The 22,376-nt window shown below is 36.4% G+C and overlaps 1 protein-coding gene across 2 annotated transcripts in view; it reads right to left on the bottom strand.

The window, feature by feature from the left end:
• The window catches only part of KCNH5 (potassium voltage-gated channel subfamily H member 5), a 324,888-nt gene that overhangs the window by 65,701 nt on the left and 236,811 nt on the right, over window positions 1-22,376 (bottom strand). For both annotated transcript variants that reach the window (XM_060003417.1, XM_060003416.1), the window contains exon 9: window positions 3,957-4,209. In XM_060003417.1, coding sequence (XP_059859400.1) covers window positions 3,957-4,209 — 253 coding nt within the window. The remainder of the gene's footprint in view (window positions 1-3,956; window positions 4,210-22,376) is intronic.

The following is a 22,376-nucleotide window of genomic DNA, read 5'->3' as shown; positions in this document are numbered from 1 at the left end:
GTGAATGCAGCAAAACAAATATCTTAGGAGTTGGGTCTAAAGTTAGTGGGGAAATGCCATTTTTAGAGTCTCTATAAGGTACAATATACTTTGTCAAGACACCTAAAAGTAACCTGGCTCTTTCAGGCATACCAATAACTCTGTTCACATTAAGTAATTATAGGGTAAAAACTAAAAGGCAAGATGATATTAAAGCATATAAAATAGTATGTATGCATCATGAACTTAGTTTGGAATTCTCTGTGTTTCATAAAAAGTGGGAAGGTCAAAAGAAAAAAAAGGTGGAGGTGTAAGAACTGAAAGAACTGCACATTAGAAAAAGACATGAACTGCAATTATCTTCCTATGCCCTATTTAGAAAACAACTTGAAGCCACCTCTCAGTGTTAAAAAAGGTATTTATTGACTACATTTTTTATCTTTCCATTAATTAGTTCTGCTTCAGAACTTATTCATTAAACACCTTAACACTTCTGACACACTAAGGAATTAGGTACCTACCAAGAGACCGTTCAGAGGCAAGGATCCAAAAGAATGCACTGCACCTGGTTTTTGGATTTAGAGATTTTTAATTAATTTTAAAACGACTTCAGTTTTCTACCTTTCAACTGGCAAATAAATCAGTGTAAGAGAGAGCAAGGCCTATTTATCAGACCAATTTAAAACAAATTCTCATTTTTTTGAGGTATACTGAGATGGGGGAGAGGATGCTGTTTCTGGCTGACCCTTATAAGGGTCATGATGAAAAAGGACACATTTCAATGCTAAAAGACACAATTCAAAATGAAGATATAATAGTTATGAATATTTATACACCAAATAACACAGAACAACTGCTATAAGGCACAAACTACAGGAGATACAAAGAGACATAGACAAAACACCTTAATAATAAAATACTTTACCATGCCACTCTCAGTCCAAAAACAGATCAAAAGGAAAAAAAAAAAAGTAAAGATATTGAAGACCTAATCAACTTACTCAGTAAGGTAGAAAACCTAAGGCTATATGTCAAACTTCACATGCTGATAATTTTTGCAACTTTTCATTAAGTTTGTAATTAGGCTAGCAAAAAATGAGAAGGTAAGAAGAAAAAATAGTAGAAAAAGAATGAACAGTCACAAAGTGTCAGAAGTGATGCTGATGAGTTACTATTTTCCCCTCTCCCTTTCCTAAAGCATCTTAAGTGTTAAACAAAAAAACAAAAAACCTTTTTAATTGTAAAAGAAAGTATTTTTGATTTAGAAAAATCTGAAAACATGCGTCCCCAATGGAAACCACACTGAGAAGTCACACAACAGAGCTGGTGTGATGACTGATCTACAAGTCAAGAAGCTGGTTCGTTAAGGAAGGCCCTTCTGGCAGGTTCCATGCCCCTCAGGTGAAGCACAGGTGGCAGCAGGCACCAGACTTCAGCTGCCTCATGGGTGGAACCTGTAAACCATATGAGCACAAGGGTGTATCTAGACCATGGCAGACACACCACTGTGTGTGGTGCAGTCGTCTCTCGTGTATGACATCACACTCCATCTCCTGCAGAAAGTCACCATGAGTCCATACTTCTAGTCCACAGTCTCCTCAGATTGCCTTCCTATAAAGCCAGATTAGCGGAAGGTGCAACACCAAGGCAGAGTTTCCAAAGCTTGTCTCCATGACTATCTCGTCACCAATGACCCAAATCACAGACTCCATGAGGACCGTGTCTTTGCCCAGCACCATGGCACCTATGTGACCCTTTGAGCCCATGCCTCACCACCACCCACTTACCTCCTCTTTGGGAGATCACTTACAGATCAAAACTTTTTTTTTTAAATAAAAACCTTCTGACTGCCTTTTGGCTGAACTAATCTTTGTTAGAGGCCCACACGATAAAGAAAGATTGCCAGAGATGTATATATGTAATTTGACTCCTTAAACCAAGAGATGAAAAGTCTCTGAAATCTCAAGATTTTTGAGGAGGATAAACAAAAAGCATGCATTCAAAGAAATAAAATATGACAGATATATGATGAGACTGGGCCAATACCCAGGGGCCCTGTGTTCATTTTTACTGTGTCATTGGGCAAAACCAGCTACCATTTTATTTTAAAATGAAAAGAAAATGCATTTTGTCTGTCTCACTGAGCAAATGATTCCAGCTTAGCAGATCCAGCCCAAAGGTACTACACTCAGGGCTTTCTCCATCCATCTTTTTAGAAAAGAATCTACCAAGGTAAAGCTATAATGAAGAAAATGGGGCGAAGCAAATGACAATGAGTGCACAGCCAAGGTAATTTATCATGACGGTACTCACTTTAGTGTAATATATTTTATGTCTGTTCTCCCACCCACCATTGACATGAACATGCAGGAAAAAATACACCTGTTTTGGGCTTGTGTTTTATCCTCTTCTTTAAGCAAACAAGAACGGTTGTAGTGTGTATATACTCCATTTTACCACAAAGGATTGTTCTGGCAAAATGTACAGTTTTTAATGAAGGATTACGTAACTCCTTTATACTCCAAGAAACAAAGCAGAACCAGCACTAAGCAGCATTAGACACACCCAGAGTGCTGACTCTAAGTACTGTATGCATTTTTCTTGCAAAAAAAAATCAAAAATAAAAAGTTTCTGAAAGAAATTTATGCATAAATATAATATTATTTCTCAACAGTTAAGAAAAGGGTTACAAACAATAGTGTTCGGTCATTTGCAACACTGAATCATTTTCTGTAACCCGTACAAATTTTACTGAACAATAAAAATTTTACTTTATTTTCCTGTGAAGAGTCATTGTTTCTCAATTCTCAATTCTGTCTTTTTCAAGTAATTGTGTTTTTTGAAATCAGTCCTTTATTTTGGGGCTGGATTTTGCTTTTGCAGTTTCTAAAATACATCAGTCAGTCTTTACTTATGAGAATAAGTGGCATTTAAGCTATGGTAGGTTGACCTCAGTAGCTAAAAAACCCAATAGTTTAAAATTGAGCTCATTTTTCATGAGATACAAGCCATGAAAAATGTGATCAAAAGGGAGTTGACATCCTGCAATTCTAACTTATTTTACTTGAAAAAACACAAGAAATGATTCTCCTCTGACCTCTTTATTGCTTCCTTTTTTTATCCATGTGGACTTCATGCTGCAGATATTTGAGCAGAAAATGACCTAAAATATCATTTAGCAATTTTTTTACCAAGATAAAATGTAAAATGGGTTACACTGTCCCCAAACATGTAATTTTTAAAAATTTTGTCACTCACGTGTTCTGTCACTGCCTTTTGTCATCAGTGCAACTATCTACCAGGTCTCTGAATTTTAGAACAAATTTATTATTAGCTGAATAACTTCACTGATTCATAAATGTAGATGGACAAAACCAGCTTTAAAAACCTAAGTTTACTTGCATTGTGATTATTCCAACATAATGGGTCAAATTCATGTACCTCCTCATCACTTTCAGCTCACTACTTAGGTCCACTGTGAGGTAGCGCAGAGGTTTAGAGTAAGATGATCTGTACTCAAGTCCTAACTCATTTACTAACTAGCTGGGCCAGTCACTAAAGTTTTCTGGGCCTCAATTTATACATCTCTAAAAGGAAATGTCGAACTACACGGGTTCTATTGTCCCTCTGAGACTAACACTCAGGTTACTACACTGACAATCATTTCACAAGCCATTTGCACACTTACCAACATGGAGATGCAGCCACCTTAGGCTGCGATCACCTCCAGTCTAAAAGGCACTGTCCTATGTTGCCAAAGAAAGTTTGATCAAACCCTCATGCAGCCCATTAAGCTATGACCAATACTGATGTTCTCTGCTGAAACGGAATTACTAGTTTTCACTGAGATTCATCATCTCATTAGTGACCCCATTTCCAAAGCCACCAAGCAAAGGAAATTTCTCTTTAGAAACCTGAGAAGTAAAATCTCTAAAACGGTTACACGTTTGCTACTACGTTAGGAAAGTTCACAGTACCTAAAATAGCCACCACCTCATCATCCTGGATGACTTCCAAGGATCCTGACACCACAAAGCAGAGGGCATCCACACTTTCTCCAGCATGGTAAATGAGGTCCCCAGGAGCACAGTGAATAGTTTGAAACTCTACCGCCAAGGCGCGCAGACACCCGTCGCTGGCCAATCGAAAAGCAGGATGCTCATTAAAAACCTTCCGGTTTAGATGAACACAGATATCAGCTCTCATGTCCTTGGGACAGATGGAGAGGACCTGAAGAAAGTGAGAGATGCGTAAGTGAGAAGAAAATAGAGAGGGACTATTTCAGAAATCTAACATACTTATTGACTATGACACAGTCTGCAAAACAGTGTATTGAGGGAAACGGTAACAAGACACAGCTCTGCTCTGAAAGATATAAAAATCCATGGGCTGATGAGCATAGGGGCTATTACAATACAGCACCATGTACTAAAGCTCTGAGGGGGTATGGATCTCACCATAGAGACAACAGAGTCTTAAAATGGCCAGGAAGTGTCTCAGAAAAATATTTAATATAATGTCATCAAAATGCCAACTAAGATAGGTCATTAACATTCATTTTAGTCTCGTTGCTGTTTTAGAAGTTTTTCATAACTAAATAAAAATTCAGGATAATGGACTTTTACTACACATTGGAGATGGATTCGTATTAACCAGTTATAAGACAACAAAAGCACCCTTGCAACATGGCATGCAATTTGCCATGGCTGATATAACTCCACTCTCAATGTGTTTTCTTCACTCTGAAATACGTATTTTCATTTTACTAATGAATTCATGCTCAGGGAGTGGAAAGAATATTCACCAGCCTTCTGTAGGGCTTAGGCAACTGGCAATGTCAATGACGGCAAGGTGGGCACATCATGTTGCATGGCAGCCCTTGCTCATTCGGGTCTTTGACTCCTAAAGACTGCTGAAAGCAACAGCAGAATAAGCTCTAAGTATCCTTTAGAAGAGGGAACAAATGGCAGAAACATGCTTAGAGAGATAGGGGTACAGAACTTTTATTCCCTGTAGCTTTCAGACAGGGCGATTAAAGACCCAGATTAAAATGGACATTATCCTCGCATTACCATCAGAGCATCATCAAGCAAGATATGATTATAGAAGTCAGGACTGCCCAATTTAAAGATGCATGTGCAAATTCACATAGAATCCTCTCCCAACTCCCTTGGTAAACTATTCCTTATAATCAGAAATGTTTTTCTTTGATAGAATTAGAATCCCTCAAGCTGAAGTCTAAGTTGATTTTTCCTCATTAAGTTATATTGAATAATGTTTTCATATAAAATGGTTTTCTTCCCTGTACTAATTGCATTTTAAGCTTTAAAAAATTACCTAAGGCTTGGAATATCCCCTGACTTTCCTTTTATTAGGGGTTCACTATCAATGAAAAGGAAATTTGTTTGAAATGAAAAGCTGGTTGCTTCCATGTGTAGAAGACAAGCCCATGATAAATGTAAAGACTGTTCATTAAATGATTTCAGTATCCCTCCCCTTAACCTCTCCTAGTACTGTGATACTATCTCACATCACTTAAGCATCTTTGTGGATTTTTTTCTTACTCCTTTGAATTCCTATATGCAGTACAATCAGCTCACCTATCTTTCTGAAAGAGTTCATCTTTAAGGAAAGGAACACCTAACAGGGATATAGAAGCAATTGGCACTTTCCACATCAGTTATTTTCCATAATAATATAATTTTTTTTACTATATTAACTTTTAGTGACTTCTGACAATATTAGTCATTCAATAAGCACTTATTGGGCTTCTACTATGGGGCGTGCCACTGCATTAAATTCCTGGAACTAGAAAGATAAATAAGATGCTCTTTGCTTTGGAGGAGGTAACCATGAAATAGGGGGAGGTAGGCATGTAAAGAGACAACTATAATACAGTGAGAAAAGTGCTATGACATGGCCAAGGTGACATGGAAGCATATGCTGCCTAGAAGTCATTACTTATGACTTAGAGGTACCATAAAAGATCAACCTCAAGAGGACGTGGGTCTGGGTGCAAATCTACCACTTATTGCCTCTGTAACCTAAGGCAAGTTATTTAACGACTCTAAACCCCATCTGCGAAATGGGATGATAGTGTTTATTTCATAGGTTCATTGTAGGAATTAAATGAAAGAACTTCAGTTAGCCCAATTTAGTCTTGCACATGGCAAAAGTTAAAGAAAGGCTAGTTTTTATTTTCCCTACTGAACACGAGTATTCCTACAAAATTTACTGGTTTTTTTAGTTCTCTAAAAAAGCAGTTTGCTCTTTTTATTTCATTTTCCACTCCTGCCTGAATTCTGTTTCTTGGCTGTTGGATGAGGTTCCAAGCAGAATTAAGAAAGTATTTCAGCATGAGCCTGAATACACTTTAAGCTTTAACTAATGTCAATATTATATTTTCCTCAAGTTGAAAATGAAACTGGTGCTAGAAAGCAAAAAACATAAAAGCAATTTTAAAATACATACACACACGCATAAACATTGCACTGAATAGCTTAATGGGAAAACGGATCAATCTATTTCTATCCCATTACAGAATTTTCATTGTTTTAGATTCATTTTGGTAATAGTCATTTGATGCCCTTTTAATTATTTCTTTCAAGATTCATGCTGCAAATGAAATCTTCCAATGTTAGCAATATTCTCTGTTTAGTGGCATATCAAAAGAGGATTTTTATTGCATTTTAAGTGCATCTTTCCGTTTTTTTTCACTTTCCTTAAGACATTGCCTCATTATTTTGATTCAAGGTATATACTAAAGTCCAGACGTCATAGAGTGACAAATTAAAACTAAGTGTTAAATAGACCAAAGTCACCCCTAGTGGCAAGCTCCTTCCCAATCTGTATATAGAGCATGTGCTCTATCACGATGTGTCTGTCATCAAAATATGAGTATAGTGTTATTCTTTCTGTAAATGAAAGCCCTAATAAGTGTCTTAAGCAAGGCAAAATTTAGTTTTAAGTGATAGAATAAAGTTATCATGCAAGATGACTCTCACACCTGGTCCATTGGTCCCAGTTTCAACGTACTCTGCATTGAATGTCATATCCAACCTCTCGCTGGTATATTCCCCATTGGATAGCTCATAGTTATAAACAAATGAAATTGAATTTCAGTAGAACATATTCAGTGAACTCCCTCTTTTATTTGACTCCCAAGTTGATTATTTATCCCCTCTTCATGTCAGGATAGAAATAAATCAAAGTAGACTCTTAATTAAGACAATAAGTTTTCTCTTTGGAAGAGCTATGGCTGTATATAAGGGGTCGTTTTTAGAATTCTGCAAACCAAGTGTGAAAAAAAGGAAGAATGCCATGGTCTGAAAAAGAAAAAGTTTTGCGTATTTATGATGCCAGTTTCATTAAACCCAAGATCAAGAGGTATCATAATAGATACCCCTTAGGCTCCAAAGATCTAACCTCAACACTGACACTAGATCCTGATCTTAGAGGAAATGCTTTCAGTTTTTCACCATTGAGAATGATGTTTGCTGTGGGTTGTTGTATATGACCTTTATTATGTTGAGGTAGGTTCCCTCTGTGCCCACTTTCTGGAGTGTTTTTATCATAAATGGGTGTTGCATTTTGTCAAAAGCTTTTTCTGCATCTACTGAGATGATCATATGGTCTTTATTTTTCAGTTTGTTAATGTAGTGTATCACACTGATTGATTTGTGTATATTGAAGAATCCTTGCATCCCTGGGATGAATCCCACTTGATCATGGTGTATGATCCTTTTAATGTGTTGTTGGATTCGGTTTGCTAATATTTTGTTGAGAATTTCTGTGTCTATGTTCATCAGTGATATTGTCCTATAATTTTCTTTTTTTGTGAGATCTTTGTCTGGTTTCATAGAATGAGCTTGGGAGTGTTCCTTCCTCTGAAATTTTTTGGAAGAGTTTCAGAAGGATAGGTGTTAACTCTTCTCTAAATGTTTGATAGAATTAGCTGTGAAGCCATGTAGTCCTGGACTTTTGTTTGTTGGATTTTTTTTTTTTTTTTTTTTTTTTTTTGCGGTACGCGGGGCCTCTCACTGTCATGGCCTCTCCCGTTGCGGAGCACAGGCTCCAGATGCACAGGCTCAGCGGCCATGGCTCATGGGCCCAGCCGCTCTGCGGCACGTGGGATCTTCCCGGACCGGGGCACGAACCTGTGTTCCCTGCATCGGCAGGCGGACTCTCAACCACTACGCCACCAAGAAGTCCTGTTGGAAATTTTTAATCACAGTTTCGATTTCAGTACTTGTGATTGGTCTGTTCATATTTTCTTTTTCTTCCTGGTTCAGTCTTGGAAGGTTGTACCTTTCTAAGAATTTGTGCATTTACTCTAGGTTGTCCATTTTATTGGAATATAGTTGTTTGTAGTAGTCTCTTATAATCCTTTATATTTCTGTGGTGTCAGTTGTAACTTCTCCCTTTTCATTTCTGATTTTACTGATTTGAGTCCTCTCCCTTTTTTTCTTGAGGCATATGGCTAAAGGTTTATCAATTTTGCTTATTTTCTCAAAGAACCAGCTTTTAGTTTCATTGATCTTTGCTACTGCTTTCTTTGTCTCTATTTCATTTATTTCTGCTCTAATCTTTATTATTTCTTTCCATCTACTAAATTTAGGTTTTGTTTGTTGTTCTTTTCCCAGTTGCTTTAGATGTAAGGTTAAGTTCTTTATTTGAGATTTTTCCTGTTTCCTGAGGTAAGATTGTATTGCTATAAACTTCCCTCTTAGAGCTGCTTTTGCTGCATCCCACAGGTTTTGGATTGTCATGTTCTCATTGTTGCTTGTCTCTAGGTGTTTTTTGATTTCGTTTTTGATTTCTTCAGTGATCCATTGGTTGTTTAGTAACATACTGTTCAGCCTCCATGTGTTTGTGTTTTTCACAGTTTTCTTCTTCCTGTAACTGATTTCTAATCTCATAGTTTTGTGGTCAGAAAAGATGCTTGATATGATTTCAATTTTCTTAAATTTACCGAGGCTTGATTTGTGGCCCAAGATGTGATCTATCCTGGCGAATGCTCCCTGTGCACTTGAGAAGAAAATGTATTCTGCTGCTTTTAGATGGAATGTCCTATAGATATCAATTAAGTCTATCTGGTCTAACGTGTCGTTTAAGGCTTGTGCTTCCCTATTAATTTCCTGTCTGGATGATCTGCCCATTGGTCTAAGTGGGTTTTAAAGTCCCACACTCTTTATTGTGTTACTGTCAATTTCCCCTTTTATGGCTGTTAGCATTTGCCTTATATATTGAGGTGCTCCTATGTTGGGTGCATAAATATTTACAATTGTTATGTCTTCTTCTTGGATTGATTGCTTGATCATCATGTAGTGTCCTTCTTTGTCTCCTGTAATAGTCTTTAAAGTTTATTTTGTCTGATATGAGAATTGCTACTCCAGCTTTCTTCTGATTTCCATTTGCATGGAGTAGCTTTTTCCATTCCCTCACATTCAGTCTGTATGTGTCCCTAGGTCTGAAGTGGGTCTCTTGGAGACAGAATATATACAGGTCTTGTTTTTGTATCAACTCAGCCAGTCTGTGTCTTTTGGTTGGAGCATTTAATCCATTTACATTTAAGGTAATTATTGATATAAGTGTTCCTATTGCCATTTTCTTAATTGTTTGGGTTTTTGTAGGTCTTTTTTCTTCCCTTCCATTGACAGAAGAAGGGATAAAGAAGATGTGTGTGTGGAATATTACTCAGCCAAAAAAAAGAACAAAATGCCATTTGCAGCAACATGGATGGACCTAGAGATTGTCATACTGAGTGAAGTAAGTCAGACGGAGAAAGACAAGCATCATATGATATTGCTTATATGTGGAATCTAAAAAAATGGTACAAACGAACCTATTTACAAAACAGAAATCAAGTCACAGATGTAGAAAACAAACTTATGGTACCAAGGGGGGAAGGTGGGGGGAAGGAGGAATAAATTGGGATATTAGGATTGACATATATACTCTACTATATATAAAATAGGTAACTAATAAGAACCTACTGTATAGCACAGGGAACTCTACTCAGTACTCTGTAATGACCTATATGGGAAAATAATCTAAAAAGAGTAGATATATGTATATGTATAACTGATTCACTTTGCTGTACAGCAAAAACTAACACAACATTGTAAAGCAAACTATATTCCAATAAAAATTAATTATAAAAAAACACCTAAAAAACCCACTGAGACTAGAGAACCCCTTTTTCTAAAAAAATTTTATTGGAGTATAGTTGACTTACAATGTGTTAATTTCAGGTATATAACAAAGTGAATCAGTTATACATATACATACGACTCTTTTTTTTTTTAGATTCTTTTCCCATATAGGCCATGACAGAGTATTCAGTAGAGTTTTCTGTGCTATATGGTAGGTCCTTATAGAGAACTCTTTTAATAAAATGTAATCATGTTATCTCACTTTCTTAAAAATCTAAAAGCTTGCTTCCTCACCAGATAAAGCTCAAGTTCTAAGCAAGCATACAAGGCTCTTTATGGTGGGAGCCTCCTCCAGCCACAACCCTTATTACCTTCCTTCAACCCTGCATCCCAGTCACATGATATTTGTCACCTCTCTAAAGTTGCCATGCTTGCTCATGGCTGTTTGCCTTTACACATGCTGTTCCTTTTGACTGGCATACCCCATCATCTCCTTCTCTGTCTAGTCACCTCTGATTCATCCATCAAAAAAAACAGACCAACTCTCACTGTGTCATAAATACAATTTATATACAGCTCTATCATAGAATTTGGTATTGTATAGAAGGGGAAAATGAGAATAAAGGTGCTGTGATCTGTAGTTTTAAATAATAGCACATTGTAGTAACATTAAATTATCACAGAGTTGAAAGGACTTTGTCCTAGAGATTTCAAAATTTTATTTACAGCAATAAAATTATCCTTTACTTTTTTAATGAAATCTCACCTTATGCTCAATATGTAAAGCAGATACAAGCAGAATTATGCTGGATGAAACTCTGACGGAAAAGCAGACTCCTAGGCAGGGCTCCAGAGGTCACATTCATTCATTTAACTCATAGCTACTGAGCTCTGGTTATATGCTAGTTACATGCTGGCTACTATACAGGCCCTCCAGATCCATGAGCTAAAATTCTCATGGTGCCTGACTCCCTGGAGCTTCCAGACAGGAAAAGCTTGAAAAATTACTGTTCCTAGTCCAATGCCCCATTTTACAGAAAATGCAAATATATATAACATAAAGGTTATGTGATTTGCTCAAGGCCTCTCTATAAATTACTAGCAAAATCCAAAACTGTTGAGTTCCAGCCCTTAAGCCATGCTCCTGAGTGAAGCTCAACCAGCAATAAAATATAGCATCTGTCACTTTCTGATGTTTTCTTGTTCTTAGTGTACTACAAAATTCTTTGCAAATTTGTTTCCATTTATAACTAAACCCTTTCATTTTAGCTCCAGTAAATATAATGCATATAGAATGTGTCAGTAAAGACATGAGGATTCACTGACAAATTATTTATTTATCCATTACTATTTGCCAAAGGGAAGTCATCTTATTTTATATGTAAGTTGTAGTGTATATCTTGAAAGGATCTGAACTAGATATTAGCATAGAGAGAACATTTGATAAATGTCACTCAGGTAGATTCCTTCCCCCATCACTTTCATCCATTACGGTATTAGTGCTTAGAGGAAGCTTAGAAGAAGAGTGAGCCTACATACTTTAATTAGAAACCAAGAAGTTAAATCAAGATTCTCTAAGGAAATGCTTGACTAGAGTCAAAGGAAGAAGGTTTATCCTCTTTTATTCATTCTTTGAACATACTTTAAATGTATTTTAACACTCATTATACAAAACATGGGAAATCAAAAAACTATAAAAGAAAATAAAATGTCTTCATTATTTATACATATTTATATATGTATATAGCATTTTCATAAAACTTGAGTCTCTAAAGTTTTATTTCATGCTATAATCACTCAATGTCATATTATAATCATTTCCCATGCCATGAAATATTGATTTAAAAACAAAATTTGAATCATTGCATAATAATCCCTAATATCATTATAACACAATTCACTTAAGCATTGCATTATAACTGGATATTGAGATTTTCAGTTTTACCTTTCATAAATCAAGTCATAACAAATACCCTGTACCTATATCTGGTTGTCTAAGGACAGTGTTTTTAGAAGTAAAATTAGTGAGCAACGTATAAAAACATTTTTAAGGCTCTTGCCAAATTGCTTCCCAAACAAGTTGTACCAAATTACACTTTGACTGGTAGTATATGAGAGTATCTTACATGATTTTAATAATCTCTCTCTGAAATCTCCCATTTTCATTTGAAAGAGAAACAAATGGCAATTTCGCCTGAAACAAAAGAACTGTATAGCGACATGAGACAGAGGCTGGAACACTTTAGTCTTAGTGGAGGTGGTTTCCTACCACTACTCCCTAGTTCAGTGACCACAGATGGACCACTTCTAATCAATCTACAACAAATTTCTAGTGTGAAAATGGGAATAATTGTATTTTAAGTGCCTGAAGGTAGTGAACTAAACAAGGCTCCCTCTTGAGGTCTCTTACGGCTCTAAAATATTTTGCTGTTTATCTATAAAATCCTGTATCAGGAATAATATAGCATCAGCTATCTTTAGTAATAACTGATTAGTGAAGATGATCCAGTTTTCTTAGGGCAATGGAATAAATACATTGATGACATTTTGATAGGCATTGAAGTCATCACTGACATTCTTCAAAATTTCTGCTCCCTTTCATGCAATTGTTGTGCATTGCTAATTAATCACTGCTCACCAATCCAACTGAGTGGGTATTAAGTTAGTGAAAATTAGTGGAAAATGTCAGGCAAGTGACATTTGCACATAAAACATTTTTACAATCGTTCCTAGGAATGAGGAGTTCAAGACTGCCAACAAGTGGAGTAGTGTTCTCTACAGGAATTCAATTCTCATTCATTTTATAAGAAGAAAAGAAAGCTCACCTTATTATTATTATTTTTAACTATAGCCTGGCAGCCATGTGGACCAAGAGAGAGCAGCTGTCTGGATGTTAGTCTGCCAGTTTCTGGGGGTATCAAAACCTCTAGAGAATTAACTCAGAACCATGTAATGAAATAAAACCAAAGTAAATTAACTTCCATTTTTTAAAAGTAAAAGGTCATATTTAGCGACAGAAGACTGCTCTAACCAGTGAGAGATTATAGATTAAAATACATAGGTTTCACTTTATGGATAAATTTCCTGTGACTAGACTTCATATACAAAAGTGAGACCTAAGGTTTTTGTTTAAAAAACACAGAAAACCAATTCTACCAAGTTTTTCATTATCTTGGTTTTCTAGTAGGGTGAGCAGTGAAAAGAAACAAATAGCAGTTGTTACCAATTTTTTAACTTGTTAAAGCTGCTGTTTGGGGCTACTAACTTTCCAAAGGTAGGGCTCTGATGAAATTTAGAGTTTCCATTGTTCTCTATTCTCTATCTCATGTCTGTATTTTTATATGTGCATATATTTGACCAAATAAGAACACTTTTACACATGTGAAAATATTTTCTAAAATTATACTTTAAAAGTAATTTGATTATGCAGAAGATTGGAAACCATCCTAGAAACAATCTGAACATGATCTTTTTAAAAGTCATCTATGACAAATGATGCTCCCAGCATCTCTAAAAGAATGAGTTCCTCTCTTATATTGTGGGTGGAAGTGAATTAGTACTTCTATTACCTGGTGACAGAAACTGTATATATATATATATATATATATATATATATATATATATATATAAATACCTTAACATCCAACAATTCAACTTGTAGGAATACACTCAACAGAAATATCTATATATATGGACAAAACCATATGAACAAATGTAGCAGCACTATTCATAATAGCTCCAAACTGAAAATTACCCAAAGATCCATAAACATTAGAATAGATAAATACATTGTGGCATATTCACACAATGGACTGCTACCCAGCAACAAGAATGAAAGAAGAAACAACTACACATAACATACCTGAATCTCAACAACATAATGTTGGTTAAAAAAGAGCCTGACATGAAAGAGTATTCTCTACATAAGTCCATTTATATAAAGCGCAGCTACTGGCAAAATCAATATACGGTTCTTGAAGCCAACAGATGAGTTACTTTGGAAGGGCAAAGTTGATTAATGCCTGGAAAAAACATGAATATGTTCTATATGTTCTTTCCACATGGATATGACCTATATGGGAGAAGAATCTAAAAAAGAGTGGGTATATGCAATTGATCCCTTTATTTATCTATTTATTTATTTAAATGAATATTTATAGAGTATAGTTGATTTACAAGGCTGTATTAGTTTCTGCTCTACAGAAAAGTGAATCAATTATACATATACATATATACACTCTTCTTTAGATTCTATTCCCATATAGGTCATTACAGAGCATTGAGCCGAGTTCCCTGTGCCATACTGTAGGTCCTTATTAGTTATCTATTTTATATATAGTAGTGTGTGTATGTCAATCTCAACCTCCCAATTTATCCCTCACACCCCCTTTCCCCCGGTAACCATAAGTTTGTTTTCTACATTTGTAACTATCTGCTTTGTAGATAAGTTAATTTGTACCCTTATTTTAGATGCCACATATGAGTGATATCACATGATATTTGTCTTTCTCTGTCTGACTTAACTTCACTCAGTATGACAATTTCTAGCTTTTAAAGTTTACTTTTAAAACCACACACAAACATAAATAGTAACTATGTGAGAAGATGGATATGTTAATCAGGTTGACTGCAGTAATCATTTCACTATGTATATGTAATCAAATCATCATGTTATGCACCTTAAATTATATAACTTTCATTTTTTAAAAAAGTTACTTTCAAACAGACGGGTGTTATCCAAAGAAAATGAATGATACAGAAATTGGAACCACTAAGTCAGTAGTGACAATTATTTCCAGAATGATTGTGACTACGAATGTTCACGTCTCAACCTACCATTCAGTTCCTAAAGATATGCATCGGGTCTCTTTCAAATTACTTAATGTAATTTAATATATTTATGTAATTTAATATAAACTGTAGAAAGTAAAGGTAGTCAAAAGAAGTCATGAGTAGTAAATGAAGCAAAAGATATGTGGGTTGATTATTTATATTGCTTCTAATTCCAAATAATTCCATATATGTGTGCATGTGTGTATCCAGATGGATAAAATCAAGCATACAAAAAATAACAGCTAGAAAGTTAAGTTGTCTTGAAAAGATTAGGAAATTATTAAGCAGAAGAATAAATAAAATAAAACAAAATCCCAGTGTTTGAACAATTGAGATCATATTGAAACATTTTTTCACAACTCTGTCATATACAGATGACAGATACAGTATATATAACAGTGTTTATGTGTAAGATGTCTATGTACTATAAAACCAGATATCTTTCAAAGAACACCAAGCTCTTCCACTCACTCTCCCAATATGTCGACATTTATAGACTAGACCCTGATCAATATGTTCTTATTGAATAAAGCCTGTTATGTTATTTTGTATAGTTGAAATGGGATAGCAATATCAGACAAAGCTTCCTTGTAAATTATACCCTTCACTATTCGTAACATGTCTCAGGAATTTAGCTCTCTGGGACAACTGGAATAGACAAAAGAGTATAGTTACTTGAATATTTACATGCTCAACTATTCCCCCTAGATTTTCTATGGCAGTATTTCATGCATAAGTAAATTATAAGAAACAACATACAGACTATATTAAAACTAATTTTTAAAAGCACGTACAATAAATATAATTTTCAAAGTTAAGAAAATGAAATATAAGCCTTAGATTGAAAGAATATATTTGTAATACATGTATCTTACAAAGGAGTCATATTTCAGATAACATGAAAAACTTCCACAAATCAATAGGATATAGGCAGAAAACCTAATTTTAAAAAATTTAAAAAGAGTTGGGCAATTTACAAGAGATTATCTATACAGATAATATGACTTTTAAAGGTGTTCAAAACCATTAAGTATGGGGAAATGCAAATTAAAACCACAATTAGATACCAATACACACACGCCGCAATGGCTAAATGTAAAAGGCTGACAATATACTAAGTCCTGGAGAACATGTGGAGCAACTGGACTATCAGTTATCAGATAGTTAACCGGACTATCCCATTCTAGTGGGAATGTCAAATAGTACAACCACTTCCAAGGCTCTTTGACAATTTCTAATAAAACCAAACTTCTACCAATACTACAACCCATCAATTTCATTCCTATGTATATATACTACAGAAGTCTGTAAACATGCTCATGAAAAGACAGGTACAGGGCTTCCCTGGTGGCGCAGTGGTTGAGAGTCCACCTGCCGATGCAGGGGACGTGGGTTCATGCCCCGGTCCGGGAAGATCCCACATGCCGCGGAGCGGCTGGGCCCGTGAGCCATGGCCGCTGAGCCTGCGCGTCCGGAGCCTGTGCTCCGCAGCAGGAGAGGCCACAGCAGTGAGAGGCCCACGTACCACAAAAAAAAAAAAAAAAAAAAGAGACAGGTACAAAAATTTCATAACATCTTTATTCATAACAGCCCAAACTTAGAAGCAACCCTTGTGTCCATCAGCCATAGAATGATGAGAGAAATTTTGATATATCCATATAAGTGAATACTACATATATACTGTATAATTCCACTTATGTGAAGTTTAGCATCAAAATAGTGGTTACAGGAAACAACTCAAATGCCCATCAACTGATGAATGGATAATCAAAATGTGGTAGATTCATACAAGGGAATATTATTCAGTCATTAAAAAGAAAGGAGGTAGTGATACATGCTATAACATGGATGAATCTTGAAAACATGCTAAGTGAAATAAACCAGTCACAAAAGACCACACATCATATGATTCCACTTATACGAAATGTCCAGAATTAGCAAATTTATAGAGACAGAGAGTAGATTAGTCCTTTCCAAGGGCTTGGGAGAGGGGATAATAGAATAAGTTACTGCGAATGGGGATGAAGTTTCTTTTCGGGGTGATGAAAATGTTATGGAGAGAGGTGATGGTTACACAACCATGTGAATCTACTAAAAACTACTGAATTGTACATTTTAAAATGGTGAATTTTATGATATGTGAATTATATCTCAATTTTTTAAATAGTGGTTTATTTGGAGTAGGGAGGGGACAGTAATTGCCTGGACATGGCGTGGGATGAGCCTTCTGGGGTGATAAAAGTGTTTTTATCTTGATCTAGGTAGCAGTTACATGGTATATACATATATAAAAACTTATTGATATTTATGTCTATGATTTGTACAGGTTATTTTTGTGTATGTAGTGTGGGTGAGTACCTTTCTCTGATAAAACACTATATGGAAAATCATTACTATCACCATTTTCCAACCACTAAAAGTATTAGCATTAGGCAAATTTGGATAGAATTAAGTTGTACCATGTATGGAATAGAACACTGCAGGAGACACAACTACCTAATTTCATTCAATAATTACATACTACTGGCATAGAGTGTATTTTTATGTAAAACATACATAGGAAGTGGCATTAATGAATAGTTACAAACAGTTTTGGCATGCAAGTTGCTTGCCTATCTCACCAGGAAAATAAGACAAACTCACTAGTCTGTCAAAGTTACAAGGAAAAGTGAACACGTTGCAAAAAGGAAGCCAGCTTTAGGGAAAATACATTATTGGCAGCAGCTCAGAGGAGTGTATAATTAAGGAATGTTTGGGAAAAAGAGAGCTGATCTACTCAGGCCAAACCAAAGTGAGATCTTGGTCATTTATAATTAATCAATATTTATGTTTTTTTCACTTCATGTAGTTGAAACAGCTTTTTTTAAATGACTGGTACATCATAACGAATTTCTATCACTAAATGTAGTGTCTACTATCTTAAGTTTGTATCAATGCTGTTAATAAGACCTGAAAACAGAACAGTAAATACTGCCAGTTTTTTCACTGTTTACTTAATAGTATATATGTTGTCATGGTGACTAAACCATTTCAATGTTTTAAGGACCAAAAACAAACAAACTTTCCTTATATACATGAGACCATTTAGTAGCACAGGAGACATACATATGTTTTCTTAAGTTTAAGAAATTCCTTCAAAACTCGTTAATATTCTGCAATATACTAGAAACCAAATGATCATCTTTCTGATATAGCATGCTATGTTGACATTATTAAAGGGACTTCGGGGAAATTAACTCTGAATGAATTTTTTTTTTATGTATTACTTACATTGCTATTTGCTACCAATGTCTTCATTGCTGAGAAACCAGACATGACAGTAATCAAACTTGTTGCAATTCTCATCATCCAGAAAATAGCCATGAATACAAGAGAAGTAAAACTGTCCATGAATAGGAGAAAAGACCGTCACACGCATGTGAGATCTGCATGTAACAGATGCCCTCAGACGTCACTTGATTCTTCAAGGAACTCTACCAGAGCCCCACATCCTGCAAACATGACCTAGTTTCTGCATATGGCAGGTCAAAGACAGCAAATTGTTAGAAATTTTGCTGGAGGTGTGTGCTGACTGTGAGGAAAAGCAATAGATGAGAGGCTAAAGAAATATTCAAAAAAACAAAATGTAATGATGAACATATGGAAATGAAAACTTAAAACATAATATCATTTATAATTTATAAAATAAAATAGTAAATCTAACAAAACAGGGACAGGATCTGTTTTCTGAAAATTACAAGATGCTGATGAAGGAAATCAAAGAAGACCTAAATGAATGGAGAGATATACCATATTAATGAATTGGAAGACCCAACATAGTAAATAGGTCAATTCTCCCCAGATTTATCTATAAGTTTAATGCAACTCCTATCAAAATTCCAGCAAGGTTTTTTGGTAGACACAGACAAGCTTATTCTGAAATGTAAGTGGAAAGGTGTAAGATCTAGAATAGCTCAGAGCATTGAAAAAGGAACAAGGTAGTAGGAATCACTCTATCCAATGTTATGGTATATTATATAGCTGTAGCAATGAAAACAGAATGATATTGGCAAAGACACTCTTTTCAACAAATGGTGCTGGAAAAATTGGACATACAGTGGCAAAAAAAGGCCAAACTTCAACCTAAATCTTACATCTTACACAAAAATTAACTCAAAATGCATCATGGACTTAAATATAAAATTTAAGACTATAAAACTTGAAGAGAATGAAAAGACAAACAACAAACTGGAAAAAAATACTTGCAAATCATATATCCAACAAGGGACAAATATCTAAAATATATAAGAAGTACCAAAACTCAACATTAAAAAAAAAAATGCACTTCGTAAACAGGCAAAAGACATGAAAGGATGTTTTACTGAAGAGAGCAAACAGATGAAAAATAAGCACATGAAAATATGTTCACCATTATTAGCCATTAGGGAAATACAAATTAAACCTACAATGTGATATTACTGCCCACCTAAAATAAAAAATAGTGATAACCTCAAATGATGTGAGGATGCAGAGAAAACAGATTGTTCATATATTGCTGGTGGGTATACAAAACTGTATATCTACTCTGGTAGTTTCATACAAAACTAACATGTGCTTAACATATGACCCAGCAATTACACTCTTGGGCATTTATCCCAAAGAAAGGAAAATTAATATCCACACAAAAACCTGTCCATGAACGTTTATCGTAGTTCTATTTGTAACAGCCCCAAATGGAAACAACACAAATTTTCTTCAGTGGGTGAATAGCTGAACAAACTGTGGTACATCTATGCCATGGCATACCATTCAGTAATGAAAAGGAACAAACTAGTGATACACACAATAATTTGGATGGATCTCAAGGGAGTTACACACACAATGAAAAAAGCTAATGTCACAAGTTTACATGATTTTATTTATATAGCATTCTTGAAATGACAATATTAAAGAGCTGGAGAATAGATTAGCGGTTGCCAGGATTTAGGAAGGTGTGGGTGAGAGAGGAGGCTGTGGCAGTGAAAGGATAGCACGAGGGACCCTGTGATAGAACTGCCCTGTACCTTGACTGTGGTGGTGGTTGCATGGTATGCTTGTGATAAAATTGCTCGTTGTAGAACCAAACACAGACACACATACACACAGAGAGAAATTAGTGTGTGTAAACTGGCGAAATTTGAATAAGGTTGATGATTCATATCAATGTCATCTTCCTGGTTATGAGGGAAACCGAGTGAAAGGTAGAATCTCTCTATGATGTTTCTAACAACTGCATGTGATTTACAATTATCTCAAAATAAAAAGTTTTTTTTTAAATAAAGCTAAGAGCTTTGTATTAACAAAAACTAAAAGTTTTTTCCCTCCCTTTTCAGGAAGGGCAAATATTCCTTCAAACAACCAGAGCTCCTAGAACATCAACTAGTAACAGAGCACTGCATTCGGTGCCATTAATACACCTTTATTGTGTTACTTTTCATAAAGCTAAAAATACTTGAGAACACGCCCCTCAGGAGGGGAACCGCCGGTATGCTCTGGATTCACATGTGCCACCTTGGCTGGAAGGTTAGTTTAATCTCACAGAGACAACTACAGTTTGTCCTTCTGCCCCAGGGTAAGCCAAATGCCAAACCTCTGACCTGAGGCAGTAGCCTCTAGCACAAAGCCAAAGGCTTTAGTCAAAAAACCCTTTGCTCTGGGAAACCAAGCTGTAATTTTGCAATTTATAACAGCTCTCTATAAAATATTCCAGTTTCGTCTTCTTAAATGCCCAGACACTTCAAAACTGTACTGAAAATCTCATTTAGACAAAGAGTATGTTTGGTCCTTAGTGATGCTTTAGACCTGAACAAAACCTTTATGCAATTATTATTTTTTCAGTTAATGAATCCTTTAATGATATTAGCTTTGCAAAGTGTGTTAACTAATCTAATACACTAAGAAAGCAGTATAACTGCTTTCCTAAGTCCACAGAGGTTTTCAAAGCAAAACAGGAGTGAAGGGGGCAGGGCACAACCTTTAAAAGAATGACATAGCCCAATGACATAAACTGATTAGAACCAAATAGGTCCAAGATGGACTAGACCTTGAGCCTCAGTATATGCTCATTGTAACACATCAGCAAGCTAAATGACACACCCACATGGGCCAGACAGGTCCAAGGCCAACCATAAAGGTCAGAGAGTGGGTGGTGGCCCAATTCCTGGAAATCCCCACCCCTTCCCCAAATAGCTGGAATACCCCTCCCACTCATCAGCCTATGAAATTACCCACCCCTATAAAAACTGACAACCCCGTACCCTGATGCCACTCTGGCCTTCTGAGATGGTCCACACTCTGTCTGTGGAGTGTGGTTCTCTCTAAATAAATCCACTTCTTATCTATCACTTTGTCCCAGCGTGTGGGTTCAAGCCCCAATCAGAGTTACACCAGTTTCAAAAGCACTCTAAAACAGTTCTATCATTGTTTCCTATTTCGTTTGCTCATCGATTGATGGTCCCCTATGAATGCCAGAAACATGTTTTGTCTTTCAGATATAGACAAAAAAATATATACAGCCACTACCTTCAGAGATTCTAGTCTACTGGTTAAGATAGCTTAACAACAACAACTACTACACTCTTTTATCAACAAAATATGAGTAACATTCTGGGAAAGCCCAAAGACCTGAGTGACTCAAAAGTTAACCTTGGTGAGGTTGAGGAAGATAGCGGAAGAGTAAGACACGGAGATCACCTTCCTCGCCAGAGATACATCAGAAATACATCTACACGTGGAACAACTCCTACAGAACACCTACTGAACGCTGGCAGAAGACCTCAGACCTCCCAAAAGGCAAGAAAGTCCCCACGTACCTGGGTAGGGCAAAAGAAAAAACAGAGACAAAAGGATAGGGACAGGACCTGCACCAGTGGGAGGGAACTGTGAAAGAGGAAAGGTTTTCACACACACTAGGAAGCCCCTTCGCAGGCGGAGACTACGGGTGACAGAGCGCGGGAAGCTTCAGAGCTACGGAGGAGAGCGCAGCCACAGGGGTGCGGAGGGCAAAGCGGAGAGATTCCCGAACAGAGGACCGGTGCCGACCAGCACTCACCAGCCCCAGAGGGTTGTCTGCTCACCGGCCGGGGTGGGCGGGGGCTGGGAGCTTCGGAGGTCAGATCCCAGGAAGGGGACTGGGTTTGGCGGCGTGAACACAGCCTGAAAGGGGCTAGTGCGCCACAGCTAGCAGGAAGGGAGTCCGGGAAAAAGTCTGGAGCTGCCAAAGAGGCGAGAGACTTTTTCTTGCCCCTTTGTTTCCTGGTGCACGAGGAGAGCGGATTAAGAGCACTGCTTAAGGGAGCTCCAGAGACGGGCACAGCCGCGGCTAACAGCGCGAACCCCAGAGACGGGCATGAGACGCTAAGGCTGCTGCTGCCGCCACCAAGAAGCCTGTGT

Source organism: Delphinus delphis, chromosome 2, assembly GCF_949987515.2.
Source record: "Delphinus delphis chromosome 2, mDelDel1.2, whole genome shotgun sequence".
Lineage (NCBI taxonomy): Eukaryota > Metazoa > Chordata > Mammalia > Artiodactyla > Delphinidae > Delphinus > Delphinus delphis.
Note: the sequence above shows the minus strand (reverse complement) of the source record. Positions and strands in the feature narration are given on the sequence as shown.